Source organism: Capricornis sumatraensis, chromosome 5 (assembly GCF_032405125.1).
Source record: "Capricornis sumatraensis isolate serow.1 chromosome 5, serow.2, whole genome shotgun sequence".
In the NCBI taxonomy this organism is placed as follows: domain Eukaryota; kingdom Metazoa; phylum Chordata; class Mammalia; order Artiodactyla; family Bovidae; genus Capricornis; species Capricornis sumatraensis.
Window position 1 is genome coordinate 81,577,694 of NC_091073.1, and position 15,622 is coordinate 81,593,315.

Consider the following 15,622-nt stretch of genomic DNA (forward strand, 5'->3'; position numbering starts at 1 on the left):
GCTTGCATAATTTCTCTCCTTTTAAAGGCTGAATAGTATTTCATTTTTGTGTGTATACCACATTTTGTCTATCCATTCCTCCATTGATGGATGCCTCATAATTAACTTGTAATAATGCTGAAATTTCTTCCCTCAAGGCTACCTGAACTCTGTATCTTTGGAGAACCATTACTTCACTGAACAAATATGGTGGCCTGCTATATCAGGCACTGGGCTCTGAACACCCCAGTGACCATGATAGTAACTCCTCTCCTCCCTGCTCCCACTAGAAGGGACAAAAAGAAAGAAATGACTCACCAGGTAACAATCTGTTCATCAATGTGAGGGTTAGGAAGAAAAATAAAAGAAAAATGGAAGATGGGGGAATGCTGGGAAATAGGTTAAAGAGCAGAGGCAGATTCTCTGGAGAGCTGGCCCCAGAAGAGACTCACATGATGAGGGAGGCACACACCATGGAACATGACCTGCTTCTGCCTCCAGGAGGCTGTGAGTTTGGGGGAGTTGCCGGCAAGTTCTGGGAAGAGGCCAGAAATGGCCACAGTAGGGTCCTGAATTAGAACTCTGAAGGCAGATCTGTTACCTCCCCAGTGTAACAGCCCTAGGAGACGCTGTTTGGTGCCGGTTCCCTTCTGGATAGTGTTTTCATGTTTGACTATACAGATTGTTAGAAGATTCTCCCTTATTTACTGGAAAACATCTGCCTCCCTAAAGTCTTCCTTCTACAACTGTATAAAATGAGAATTTTGCCTTGGAATCTTCTGTTGAAAGACAAATATGCCCAGTTCTTTTCTTTTAAAAAAATATTTTACTCTGCTGGGTCTCAGTTGAGGCACAAGGAGTCTTCCATCTTTGTTGTGAAATGCAGGATCTTTACTTGCAGCATAGGAACTCGTAGTTGTAGCAGGTGGGATCTAGTTCTCTTGAAACCATAGGTTCAAGAGTGGGACTTGAACCTATGTGCTGGGACTCAAACCCACGAGGCCAGTATTTGAAACCAGCCAAAACCCTGCATGGAATTAGAACCCAGCCAAAACCCATGGAACCTGATTTCAGGACCTAATGAAGCTCAGGTTCTTGATGTCTCATTGCAGAAAGAATCCAGTGAGAGACAAAGTGATAGATAAGAAGTGGATTTATTCAAATTCAGAGAGAAGCACACTAGACACACAGAGTTTGTGGGTCATTGCAGAGGGCAAGTGTTGCTGCAAAATATGGCATAGTTAGTTTTTATGCGCTGGGTAATTTCTTATGCTAATGAGCGGGAGGATTATTCCAACTATTTTGGGAAAGAGGTGGGAATTTCCAGGAACTGGGTCACCACCCACTCCTTGGTCTTTTGACAGTGCCTTGGAACTGTCATGATTTAGGTCATACCTGAATGGTCTAGTGGTTTTTCCCACTTTCTTCAATTTAAGTCTGAGTTTGGCCATTAGGAGTTCATGATCTGAGCCACAGTCAGCACCCCATCTTGTTTTTGCTGACTGTATACAGCTTCTCCATCTTTGGCTGCAAAGAATATAATCAATCTGATTTCGACGTTGGCCATCTGGTGATGTCCATGTGTAGAGTCTTCTCTTGTGTTGTTGAAAGAGGGCATTTGCTATGACCAGTGCGTTCTCTTGGCAAAACTCTATTAGCCTTTGCCCTGCTTCATTCTGTACTCCAAGGCCAAATTTGCCTGTTACTCCAGGTGTTTCTTGACTTCCTTCTTTTGCATTCCAGTCCCCTATAATGAAAAGGACATCTTTTTTGGGTGTTAGTTCTAAAAGGTCTTGTAGGTTTTTCATAGAACCGTTCAACTTCAGCTTCTTCAACATTACTGGTTGGGGCATAAACTTGGATTACTATGATATTGAATGGTTTGCCTTGGAGATGAACAGAGATCATTCTGTTGTTTTTGAGACTGCATACAAGTACTGCATTTTGGACTCTCTTGTTGACCATGATGGCTACTCCATTTCTTCTAAGGGATTCCTGCCCACAGTAGTAGATATAATGGTCATCTGAGTTAGATTCACCCATTCCAGTTCATTTTAGTTCACTGATTCCTAGGATGTTGACGTTCACTCTTGCCATCTCCTGTTTGACCACTTCCAATTTGCCTTGATTCATGGACCTAACATTCCAGATTCCTATGCAATATTGCTCTTTACAGCATTGGACCTTGCTTCTATCACCAGTCACATCCACAACTGGGTATTGTGTTTACTTTGGCTCCATCCCTTCATTCTTTCTGGAGTTATTTCTCCACTGATCTCCTGTAGCATATTGGGCACCTACTGACCTGGGAAGTTCATTTTTCAGTGTCATATCTTTTTGCCTTTTCATACTGTTCGTGGGGTTCTCAAGAAAAGAATACTATAGTGGTTTGCCATTCCCTTCTCCAGTGGATCACATTCTGTCAGACCTCTCCACCATGACCCGTCCGTCTGGTGGCCTCACATGGCATAGCTTAGTTTCATTGAGTTAAACAAGGCTGTGGTCCATATGATCAGATTGGCTAGTTGTCTGTGATTGTGGTTTCAGTCTGTCTGCCCTCTGATGCCCCCCCACCTCAGCACCTACCGTCTTACTTGGGTTCCTCTTACCTTGGACATGGGGTATCTCTTCATGGCTGCTCCAGCAAAGCACAAGTGCTGCTCCTGACCTTGGATGTGGGGTAGCTCCTCTCGGCTGCTCCTGTGCCACACAGCCGCCGTCTAGTCAAGGCTATGGTTTTTCCAGTAGTCATGTATGGATGTGAGAGTTGGACTATAAAGAAAGCTGAGCGAAGAAGAACTGATGCTTTTGAACTGTGGTATTGGAGAAGACTCTTGAGAGTCCCTTGGACTGCAAGGACATGAAACCAGACCATCCTAAAGGAAATCAGCCCTGGGTGTTCATTGGAAGGACTGATGCTGAAGCTGAAACTACAATACTTCGGCTACCTGATGTGAAGAGCTGACTCATTTGAAAAGACCCTGATGCTGGGAAAGATTGAGGGAAGGAGGAAAAGGGGACGACAGAGGATGAGATGGTTGGATGGCATCACCGACTCAATGGACATGCTTTGGGGTAAACTCCAGGAGTTGGTGATGGACAGGGAGGCCCTGCATGCTGCGGTTCATGGGGTTGCAAAGAGTCGGACTCAACTGAGCAACTGAACTGAACTGAACTGGAACTGCCATATTGGGAGCTTACCAAACTGGGGAGTTCATCTTTCAGTGTTATATCTTTTTGCCTTTTCATACTGTTCATGGGGTTCTCCAGGCAAGAATACTTAACTGGTTTGCCATTCCCTTCTCCACTGGACCATGTTTTGTCAGAACTCGCCACCATGACCCATCCGTCTTGGGTGGCCTTACACAGCATGGCTCATAGTTTCATTGATTAGACAAGGCTGTGGTTCATGTGATCAGTTTGATTAGTTTTCTGTGACTGTGGTTTTCATTTTGTCTGCCCTCTGAAGGATAAGGATAAGAGGCTTATGGGAGCTTCCTGATGGAAGAGACTGACTGTGGGGGAAACTGGGTCTTGTTCTGATGGGCGGGGCCATCCTCAGTAAATCTTTAATCAAATTTTCTGTAGATGGGCAGGGCTGTGTTTCCTCCCTGTTGTTTGACCTGAGACCCAACTATGGTGGAGATAATGAAGATAAGGCGACCTCCTTCAAAAGGTCCCGTGCACACACTGCCGCACTCAGTACTCCTGACCCTGCAGCGGGTGACCGCTGACCCACGCCTTCACCAGAGACTCCTAGACACTCACAGGCAAGTCTGGGTCAGTCTCTTGTAGGGTCACTTCAGTATTCTTGCCTTGAGAACCCCATGAACAGTATAAAAAGGCAAAAAGATATGACACTGAAAGATGAACTCCCCAGGTTGGTAGGTGCCCAATATACTACCAGAGAAGAGTGGAGAAATAACTCCAGAAAGAGTGAAGAGACAGAGCCAAAGCAAAAACAATGCCCAGTTGTGGATGTGACTGGCAATGGAAGTAAAGTCTAATGCTGTAAAGAACAATATTGCATAGGAACCTGGAATGTTAGGTCCACAAATCAAGGTAAATTGGAAGTGGTCAAACAAGAGATGCCAAGAGTGGACATTAACATTTTAGGATTCAGTGAACTAAAATGGACAGGAAAGGGCAAATTCAGTTCAGATGACCATTATATCTACTAATGTGGGCAAGAATCCCTTAGAAGAAATGGAGTAGCCCTCATAGTCAACAAAAGCATTTGAAATGAAGTACTTGCATGCAGTCTCAAAAATGACAGAATGATCTCTGTTCATTTCCAAGGCAAACCATTCAGTATCACAGTAATCGAAGTCTATGCCTCAACCACTAATGCTGAAGAAGCTGAACGGTTCCATGAAGACCTACAAGACCTTCTAGAACTAACACCCAGAAAAGGTGTCCTCTTCATCATAGCAGACTGGAATGCAAAAGTAGGAAGTCAAGAGATACCTGGAATAACAGGCAAATTTGGCCTTGGAGTATAAAATTAAGCAGGGCAAAGGTTAACAGAGTTTTGTCAACAGAATGCACTGGTCATAGCAAACATCCTGTTCCAACAACACAAGAGAAGACTCTACACATGGACATCACCAGATGGCCAACGTCGAAATCAGATTGATTATATTCTTTGCAGCCAAAGATGGAGAAGCTGTATACAGTCAGCAAAAACAAGATGGGGTGCTGACTGTGGCTCAGATCATGAATTCCTTATTGCCAAATTCAGACTTAAATTGAAGAAAGTGGGGAAAACCACTAGACCATTCAGGTATGACCTAAATCAAATCCTTTATGATTATACAGTGAAAGTGACAAATGGATTCAAGGGATTAGATCTGACAGAGTGCTTGAAGAACTATGGATGGAGGTTTGTAACATTGTACAGGAAGTGATTTTCCCTAGTTTCTTCAATTTAAGTCTGAATTTGGCAATAAGGTGTTCATGATCTGAGCCATAGTCAGCTCCTGGTCTTGAGCAAAGTAATGCTCAAAATTCTCCAAGCCAGGCTTCAACGTGAACCATGAACTTCCAGATGTTCAAGCTGGATTTAGAGAAGGCAAAGGAAGCAGAGATCAAATTGCCAACATCTGTTGGATCACTGAAAAAGCAAGAGAGTTCCAGAAAAACATCTATTTCTGCTTTATTGGATAGGCACAATAAACTGTGGAAAATTCTGAAAGAGATGGGAATACCAGACCACCTAACCTGCCTCTTGAGAAATCTGTATGCAGGTCAGGAAGCAACAGTTAGAACTGGACATGGAACAACAGACTGGTTCCAAATAGGAAAAGGAGTACGTCAAGGCTGTATATTGTCACCCTGCTTATTTAACTTATATGCAGAGTACATCATGAGAAATGCTGGACTGGAAGAAACACAAGCTGGAATCAAGATTGCTGGGAGAAATATCAATAACCTCAGATATGCAGATGACACCACCTTTATGGCAGAAAGTGAAGAGGAGCTAAAAAGCCTCTTGATGAAAGTGAAAGAGGAGAGTGAAAAAGTTGACGTAAAGCTCAACATTCAGAAAACGAAGGTCATGGCATCTGGTCCCATCACTTCATGGGAAATAGATGGGGAAACAGTGGAGACAGTGTCAGACTTTATTTTGGGGGGCTCCAAAATCACTGCAGATGGTGATTTCAGCCATGAAATTAAAAGACGCTTACTCCTTAAAAAAAAAGTTATGACCAACCTAGATAGCATATTCAAAAGCAGAGACATTACTTTGCTGACTAAGGTCCATCTAGTCAAGGCTATGGTTTTTCCTGTGGTCATGTATGGATGTGAGAGTTGGACTGTGAAGAAGGCTGAGCACCGAAGAATTGATGCTTTTGAACTGTGGTGTTGGAGAAGACTCTTGAGAGTCCCTTGGACTGCAAGGACATCCAACCAGTCCGTTCTGAAGGAGATCAACCCTGGGATTTCTTTGGAAGGAATGATGCTAAAGTTGAAGCTCCAGTACTTTGGCCACCTCATGTGAAGAGTTGACTCATTGGAAAAGACTCTGATGCTGGGAGGGATTGGGGGCAGGAGGAGAAGGGGACAACTGAGGATGAGATGGCTGATGGCATCACGGACTCGATGGATGTGAGTCTGAGTGAACTCCGGGAGATGGTGATGGACAGGGAGGCCTGGCGTGCTGCGATTCATGGGGTCGCAAAGAGTTGGACACGACTGAGTGACTGAACTGAACTGAAATGAAGGCCTTTGACTGTGTGGATAACAACAAACTGGAAAATTCTTAAAGAATTGGGAATACTAGACCACCTTAACTGCCTCCTGAGAAAGCTGTATGCAGGTCACAAAGCCACAGTTAGAACCAGACATGGAACAACAGACTGGTTCCAAATTGGGAAAGGAGTATATCAAGGCTGTATATTGTCACCCTGCTTACTTAATTTTTATGCGAGTACATCATAAGAAATACTGGGGTGGATGAAGCACAAGGTGGAATCAAGACTGCTGGGAGAAATATCAATAACTTCACATATGCAGAAGACATCACCCTTATGGCAGAAAACGAAGAAGATCTAAAGAGCCTCTTTGTCAAAGTGAAAGAGGGGAGTGAAAAAGCTGCTTTTAAATTCAACATTCAAAAAATGAAGATCATGGCATCTGGTCCCATCACTTCATGGCGGATAGATGAAGAACCAGTGGAAACCATGACAGACTTTATTTTGGGGGCTCCAAAATCACTGCCGATGGTGACTGCAGCCATGAGATTAAAAGACACTTGCTCCTTGGAAGAAAAGCTATGACCAACCTAGACAGCATATTAAAAAGCAGAGGCATTACTTTGCCAACAAAGGTCCATCTAGTCAAAGCTATGGTTTTTCCAGTAGTCATGTATAGATGTGAGAGATGGACAATAAAGAAAGCTGAGTGCTGAGGAATTGATGCTTTTGTACTGTGGTATTAGAGAAGACTCTTGAGAATCCCTTGGACTGCAAGGAGGTCAAATCAGTCAATCCGAAAGGAAATCAGTCCTGGATATTCATTGGAAGGACTGATGCTGAAGTTAAAGCTCCAAAGCTTTGGCCACCTAATGCGAAGAGCTGACTCATTAGAAAAGACTCTGATGCTGGGAAAGATTGAAGGTGGGAAGAGAAGGGGATGACAGAGGATGAGATGGTTGGATGGCATCACCAACTTGATGGACATGAGTTTGAGTAAGCTCTGGGAGTTGGTGATGGACAGGGAAGCCTGGCGTGCTGCAGTCCATGGGGTGGCAAAGAGTTGGACACTAAGCGACTGAACAACAACAACAACATGCATGTCCATAAAAGGGCTTGGGCAGTGGACAGAGTCCAGGCCTTAGTTGGTCGAACGCATGGGGGTCAGAGCCCATTCAATCCTTGGGTGGAAAGATCCCCTGGAGAAGCGAATGACAATCCACTCCAGGACTATTGCCTGGAAAATCCCATGGACAGAGTAGCCTGATAGGCTACAACCCATTGGGTCCCAAAGAGTCAGACACGGCTGAGCGACTTCACTTTACTTTATTCTTGCCGGGAGAATCCCATGGCTACACAGTCCATGAGGTCACAAAGAGTCAGACAGGAGCAATTAACACACACACATGGGAGTCAGAAAAGGTTAACATTATCATTATCATCAACCTCAGGTTCCGGTTGATCTGATGGTTGAGTGCCTAAGGCGGGCTTAAATTCTGCAAAACAGCTCAGGAAAGTGCCTTCCAGTCTTTACCAGAGAACTAGAACTGGAAGTCTTCACCAGTGACCTGTTATCTCTTGCCTGATAACCACTGAACTTTTCCCCCTTGAAGTGAAGTGAAGTCGCTCAGTCGTGTCTGATTCTTTGCGACCCCATGGACTGTAGCCTACCAGGCTCTTCTGTCCATGGGATTTTCCAGGCAAGAATACTGGAGTGGGTTGTTTAAGGGCAAGCACTGTGACCAAGCTTACGTCACAAAATGGCTTCTCTTAGGGATTTCTCTGGTGGTCCAGAGGCAAACATTCCGCTCTCCCAATACAGGGGGCCTGGATTCGATCCCTGGTCAGGGAACTAGATCCCACACGCTAGAACTAAGAATTAGCATGCTGTGACTAAAAGATCTGTGTGCTAATACTAAGACCCGGTGTAGCCAAAGAAAATTGGTTTTTAAAAAATGGCTTCTCTTATGCCAAGAAACCCATGCCTGGTTCATTTTGTTATCTGCTGTTCATTCTATCTTATCTGCTGACAGTAGTACCTGCTTCTTGTCCTTGGATGTAGCTCCATACAGTAGGCAAAATGGAAGTCCCCCCAAACACGTCCACATCCTAGTCCCTTGAATGTCTATCACCTCATACGGCAAAGGGTGTGAGCTATGAGAGGATGAGTTTATCCTGCGTTCTTCAGGTGGACCCTGGAACCATTAGAGAAAGGCCGGGGGAGCTTAGACGGAGACACAGGCAGCAATGTGACCACAGAGCTGAGACAGCAGCGTGAGGCCACCGGCCTGGGAAGCTGGGACAGCATGGCAGACCCTGCCCTGGAGCCTGCGGAGGGAGCACGGCCCTGCCAACACCTCACTTTCAGACGCGGGCCTCCAGACTGGGTGTGAGTTCCCATGGTCCCCCACCCCCACTGCCGGTTTGCAGTACTATGATTTGTCGTTACGACAGTCACTGGAAACTCAGATGCTCCTGCACTGCTTCTCTGGTTCTCGAAAGGTCTATCAGCACCTCCCACTGAAACCGTTCACCTCACCTTGGGACTCTAACCTCCATGGCTGGGACTCGAACCCCTTGGCTCCTCCTTGGCTCAGGCTCACCTGTCCTGGGTGCCCCTCCCAGGGACAGCCCCTCCTGCCAGACATGCTGACCTCCTTCTGATACTCTCACAGATGCAGATGGGAGATGGGCCTTTATATCCAGAAAGGCCAGGAATCTGCGTCAAGTGGCCCAGGCACACTCTCAGGTACACACAGGCTTATGCACACACACACACAGAGGCATGTCAGACACATACATGTGTGCGCACACTGACATGCACGCTGGTCCAGGTCCCCTTGAAATCCCGTCTAAGGTCACAGGCTGCCCTCCTAGACTGTGAGGTTCCTTCCTTCCCACCATTGCTCTGATTTTAAGAACGAGGCAACTGATGACTGAAGCGGAACAGAGCTGACCAGAGTAGTCTCTGCCCAGAGTGTGGCCCAGCATGGTCTGATTATGCCTCATCTTTCCAGAGCCTCAGGTCTGCTCTCCCTGCATGTGGGCAGGGCTGCAGACCCCCGCAGAGCTGTGGGAGTGGGAGAGACCTGCTGAATCCCTTGCCCCATTCCTGTGGCCCCAGCCCTGAAAGAAGGGCCCATGGTGGTGGCTCCCTCAGAAGCCCCGCTACCAGAAGTAACCAGACCCCCTGGGGCTCTTGGCTCCCCTGCACCCCCTGACCAGACTGGAAGCAGTGAAGACATGAGGGCCCAGCTCCATATTGTGGCTTAGCTCTATGTGCTCTGGACTGGACTGTAACTCCCCAGAGTGCAGGACAGCTGCCCCCTCAGAGCACTGGGGGTCTCTCCAGGAAAGGAAAGGGGCCCTGAGCCATTTGTCTCTTTTGGCTCTAACCTGCCTGGTTGACCACATCAGATGGATGGGGTGCTGGTTTTGAAGCCCACAGGGACAGCTGTCCTGTCTCCCACTCCCTCCCCGCCACCTGGCTGAGACAATGGCAAGTCGGGAGGACCCTTGGGTAACCCCTGGACAAAATGAAGACATTCTGAAAAGGCTTCAAGGACAAGGTACCCTGGTGTGGCCCAGAAGATGGGGTGAATATCAGGGGGCCCCATGATGGAAGTTACCCTCATGTCCACACCCAGGCCTTTCCCTGAGCCCTCCTTCAGTGCTGAGACCTGTCCACCCTCCAGGGAACCAAGGCCGGTGTGGTGTAGGTTCAAGGCAGTGGGGCTCTTGTCAAGAGGGGACAGGGCCTTGTGAAGGCTCGGCTGGTATGATGGCTCCCCTCCCAAGGTCCAATGAGTGGCTTGGGCTCCTGAAGGGTGCTAACAGTGTCCTAGGGCGAGCCCACCATGCATGCTGGCTCAGATGGCTGAGTACTTTTTCAGGTGGAGTGTGCTGGGGGACTTGGGAGTAGGGAACACTCAGAAATAAGGGTACATCAGACACAATCTGCAACGGTAAGGATGGAGAGGCCAGGTGAGGAGGAGGACGGTGGCCAATCATCTGGCGCTGCTGGCAACCAGAGGGAGGTGGTCGTGACGGGGGAGGTCCATCCGAGCCCAGCAGGGAGGAGAGCCGCTTCCCAGGCAGGGCAGAGATGCTGCAGTAGCCTTCTCCTTCGAGGAGATGGCAAAGTAGAAAGAATGACACCAAACACAGGCTCAAGGAGAACTCAGATTTTATGGGTCAAGCCAAATGCAATGCAAAGTTTCTTGTTACTTTTTTTAACCAAAATAAATAAATCAGATTTGTCCCTGTGATGGGTCAGGGGAGCTGGCCCCTTGGCCTTGTGCTACCCTCACTCCTGCCCCTCCTCTCCCCCTCTGACCAGCTTTGGCACAGCAGAGAGAAGAATGCTTCGGAGTCTCCATCACGTTGAAGGGAAGAGGAAAGGAGGTGGCTTGGAGGTGAAGGGAGAACAGGACCAGAGGAGCAGCCAGCACCCTGGCCCTGAGCGGCACTTTCGGGCCACAACCAGCCCCAGGTGGTGGAGTGTACACGGCCCGCACGTGGCCGGGACCCTCTGGAGCAGTGGAAGTGGCCGCTGCAGAGTGGACCCTCCCGCTCTGTGCCAGGCCAGTCTCGGGCCATCTCCAGCAGCCGTCCTGCAGCAGTGCCCTTGGTCCACTGCGTGGTGAGGGTCCTGCCAGAGCCCACCCACCCCACAAACCCTCAGACAGTGATGGCTCCTGCGAGGGGTTGGGGGCTCAGCTTGGGGAGAGGAGGCCACCTTTGTCCAGGTGCGGGAACCCCTTGCTGGGTGACCAGGACTGCTGGCACAGGGGGATGCCACATGAGGCCGGTCCTGTGGGGTGAGCTGGGGGGATGGGGTGGGGGCAGATCTGTCCCTCCCAGGACACCTGCAGGGGCTCCCTCCCCTCCTCCCGCTCCCCACTGTCTCCACGAAGGCTGCTCAGCTGGACAGATGCTGTAGAGCCCGGGGGGGTGGGCATCTGGCTTGGGGGGCAGCCAAGCACAGGATGGGGCAACAGCCTAGTTCCTAAGTGAGCACGGGGCGTGTGCGGTACGGACGGGCAGAGGTGTGGGCAGTGCGGAGGCACGATGCTTTAGTTGGAAGCAAGGGGCAGTCGTGAGATGCAGGGCGGCCCAAGCAGCCCAGGCGGCATCTACGAGAAGTTCTTGAAGGCGTCCAGGTCGAAGGCTGTGTCCAGGAGGCGCTGCAGCTCCGTGAGGTGGGTCTTCTTGTTGCCGGTGGCTGGAGCTGCTGCTGGGTCCCGGCCAGCATACCTGAGGGCGGCGACAGTGAGCGGTGAGGGCCACTGAGGGGACTGGGGCTCGTCACCCTCCCAAGCCCCAGCTGACTGCCCGCGTCCTTACCACACAGGCTTGGCGCGGCTGATGGTGGTTCGCAGCCTGGGCTTCACGTAGTCGTAGTAGCCTTGGTTCTTGTGCTCCTCCTGGCACCAGGCCAGCTCAGCGTTGGGGTACTTCTGGACCTCCTGCAGCAGGAGGTCGAAGGGGAAAGGCGACAGCTGCGGGGAGAGAGAGAAGCTACTGTCAGGAGAAGATGCTCAGAGTGATGGGCGAGGCTGGTGTCCCCAGCAGGGAGCTCAGTGACCCCTAAAAGACGTCCATGCCAGAAACTCTGGGAAAGCTCGAGGGCCCAGACACCTGGAGGAGGACCGCCAGCACTGGTCTGGGAACCACACTCCCTACCTGCTCGATCCTGGTGATGGCCACCTGCTCCACCATGTCCCGCGCTTTGCGCTCTCGGGTGAGGTCATAGTACACTTTGCCGGTACAGAAGAGAAGTCTCTTGACGTTTCCTGGGTTCTGTGCTGCAGGGCCATCTTCTGGGATCACCCGCTGGAAGTGGGTTCCTACGAGAGAATCCCCATGGCCAGGGGGTTTGCTCAGGACTTGGCGGAGGGTGTCTAGGGCCTTCCCTCTATGAGGTGGGGCTGTACCATGGTTGACACCAGAACACAGGGTTTCTGAGGGTTAGGACACTACCCCTCCCACCAGCCTGTGATGTACTTGAATTAATCCACACTGAGAGAGCCTAACAGGCTCGGTAGCCTAACAGCCTTGGAGAGCGAGTGACACCAGTTCATTCTTCCGGACGATCTGCCTCAGACTTGGGGGACAGCTAGGACTAGTGGAGCACCCCATGGCCGCTCTGCTCAGGCTCCTCCTGAGTTTACAAACACCAAAACTTCCACACTGGGGACTGGAGCAAATGTTCAGATACTCATGGCCTGAACCATCCCTCTGGGAACAAGGCTGACTTCAGAAAGCTGCACTGAAAATGAGGGGTTCACTTAGTAACACATATGCAGCACACGATATGCTCACACTCATGCTACACACGCAAATGCTAGGATTAGAAGGAAACTACCTTCACACACAAAAAGGCCAGATATGAGACACCCACTGTGAACATCATACTCATTGGTGAAAGACTGAAAGCATTTGCTCCAAGATTACAAACAAGGCAAGATCCGTTCTCACCACTTCTATTCAACATAACACTGGAATTCTAGCCAGGGCAATTAGGCAAGAAAAAGAAATAAAAGGTATCTAAATTGTAAAGGAATAAGTAAAATCATGTTTCTTTTATATGTAGAAACCCCTAAAGATTCCACACACACACACACACACACACACACACACAAACTTGTTAAAACTAATAAATGAATTCAGCAAAATTATAGGATAGAAAATTAACACTCAGAATTTAGTTGTATTTCTATGAACAATCCGAAAGTTAAAAAAAGAAAAAAAATCCTATTTGAAACAGCATCAAATAAATAAAATCACTTAGGAATAAACTTAACCAAGAAAATGAAAAACTTGTACACTGAAAACTACAGAACATTACTGAAAGAAATTAAAGATACCAATAAATGGAAAGTCATTTGTGTTCATGGACTGGGAGACTTAACACTCACGATTTTAATACGACCAAAACAATCTACAGATTCAATGCAATCCTTATCAAAATCCCAAGGACATGGACATTTTTTTTCAGAAATAAAATCCATCCTAAGATTCGTGGTATCCCAAAGGATTCTAAATAGTCAAAACTATTTTGAAAAAGAAAAACAAAGTTGGAGGACTCACGTTTCCCAATTTCAAAACTTATTACAAAGCTACAATATCAGAGCATGGTATTGGCACAAAGACAGATATACAGACCAATGGAAGAGAAAAGTTCAGAAATAAAGCTTCATGTATATGGTCAGATGATTTTGACAAGAGAACCAATAACATCCAATGGGGAAAGGACAGTCTCTTCAACAAATGGTGCTGGGAAAACTGGATACCCATATGCAAATGAAGCTAGGCCCTTACACCACACAGAAACACTGACTCAAAATGGATGAAAGGCAGACCAAGAGCTGAAATTATCAAACTTAAACAATGAATTTGACAACGATTTCTTAGATGTAACTTCAAAGGCACAGGCAGCATAAGAAAAAAATAGAAAAAGTGGACTTTATGAAAATTAAAAAATTTTGTACATCAGAAGACAACACAGATGGAAGAAAATAGTTGCAAAAATCATATATCTGATAAGGCATCTATATCCAATAAATGGAGAGAAGTCGCACAACTCAACAACAAAATAAGCAACCCAATTAAAAAATGGGAAAGGACGTATGACATTTCTCCAAAGACAACATACAGATGGCCAGTAAGCACATGAAGAGATGCTCAACATCACTAATCATTAGGGAGATGAAAATCAAAACTGCAGTAGGGTACTACTTCATGGTCACGAGGATGGCTATTGCAAAACAAAGAAAGAAACAGAAAACAGTGCTACTGTTGGGAAGCCGTGTGGAGAGACTGGAACCTTGTGTGCTCTTGGGGACCACCACGGAAAAGTGTGTACACTACAAGAGCCACCATACGACCCAGCAGTTCTGCTTCTTGGCATCTAGCCAAAGGGATCAAAAGCAAGGTCTTGAAGACTGGAACACCCTCGTTCATAGCAGCATTATTCCCAATGGCTAAAATGTGGAGGCAACCCAAGTGTCCACTGACAGATGAACAAACAAAAAGTGCGTATACCGTATACATACAATAGAATACTATTCAGCTTTTAAAAAGAAGGAAATTCTGACACATGCTACAACATGGATGAACCCCGAGGATATCATAAACTAGTCACACAAAGACAAGTATTACACAATTCCACTTTATGCAGTTCCCAGAGGAGTCACCCCTAGAGACAGAAGGCAGGATGGGGGGCGCCAGGGGCTGGGGGAGAAGGGGAGATGGGGGAGCTGCTTTTCCTCAACCAGGGATCAAACCTGTGCCTCGTGCGGCGGAAGTGCTGCATCTTAACCACTGGACTACCAAGGAAGTCCGGTGAGTGTGTTTATTAATGCCACGTAAAAGTGGCTAAGATGGTAAACTTTATATAATGCATATTTCACCATAATAATAATAATAAAGGAAGAAAACCAAAGACAGGATTTGCCGTGATAGAAAGCTAAAGGGGGCTCCACGGCTGGCAGCAGCAGGGATGTGCAGGGCTGTGGCGTGCTGCCAGCCGCCTCCGTCTGCTGTCCGGGTGAAATTGCAATGCCGTGGGCCACACCTCACACCACTGAGCTGGGTGTTATGGGGCAGGCCCTACCCACCCAGTACCTTTCCTCTGTCCCTGGCTGCTGTCAGCCCCCAGGAGCAGTGCTTGGGCAGCAGGGTGCACTCTAACCTCGGACTCATTTCACTGCCTCTAAGAGAGACCTAGGGGTGCACCCAGCAGAGGCTGTGGACCCTGGTGGGACAAGAGAAGACATGCTGTTGGACCAGTCTGCACACAAGCTCTGACACCCTGGCTGTCGTGTTCAGTGCTCTTTACCCAGTAACCAAAAATGTGGCAAGGACCACAGTGAGACTGACAAGCCCCCTACACAGCAGCAGTTTAGGCCCCCTCCAAATGCCCAGCCCCCTCACGCCTACCTGGAAGCATCTCATCAAAGTTGGACCGGGCCTCGGGGTGCCGCAGCAGGGACTTCGGGGTGAAGATGATTAACTGAAACACAGAAGCACAGGCTCATGACAGACCAGGTTCTAAGCATTCCAGAAGGAGGGCAGCAAGGGGCTTCCCAGGCCTGTATTCAGAACAGGCCCTCCTGGCTCTGCAGTCAGGAGGAGTACAGGTCTGAGGTGAAAAGAGGAAGCAGGATGATGCTGTTTGCCCCTGGGCTCTCTTCCTCTGCCCTGAGATGCTGGGCTCTGCTCAGCTAGCCACCCTCTCTTCCAGGGCCCACCCTAGTCTGCTCAGAACCTTGGCACCACTACCCTATACCTGGGAAAGACACCTGAGACTTTCCTGGGCGTCCCTGCCTGTGGCCAGGGCTGCCCTGTTCCATGGGCCTGCCTGGCCCTGCATGGTGACCAGCAGCAGCAGGAGGCATTCTCTCCTTGGACCCTTCACACACACTCCCACTCACCCTTCAACACCC

At 48.3% G+C, this 15,622-nt stretch overlaps 1 protein-coding gene across 2 annotated transcripts in view; it reads right to left on the bottom strand.

Annotated features, from left to right (window-relative positions):
• Nucleotides 1–10,367: 10,367 nt before the first annotated feature.
• Nucleotides 10,368–15,622, bottom strand: part of OGDH (oxoglutarate dehydrogenase) — a 66,482-nt gene continuing 61,227 nt past the window's right edge. For both annotated transcript variants that reach the window (XM_068973003.1, XM_068973002.1), the window contains 4 exons: nt 15,117–15,189; nt 11,859–12,022; nt 11,520–11,674; nt 10,368–11,429 (listed from right to left, as the gene is read on the bottom strand). In XM_068973003.1, the coding sequence (XP_068829104.1) occupies nt 11,309–11,429; nt 11,520–11,674; nt 11,859–12,022; nt 15,117–15,189 (513 nt within the window). In that variant the 3' untranslated portion in view covers nt 10,368–11,308. The remainder of the gene's footprint in view (nt 11,430–11,519; nt 11,675–11,858; nt 12,023–15,116; nt 15,190–15,622) is intronic.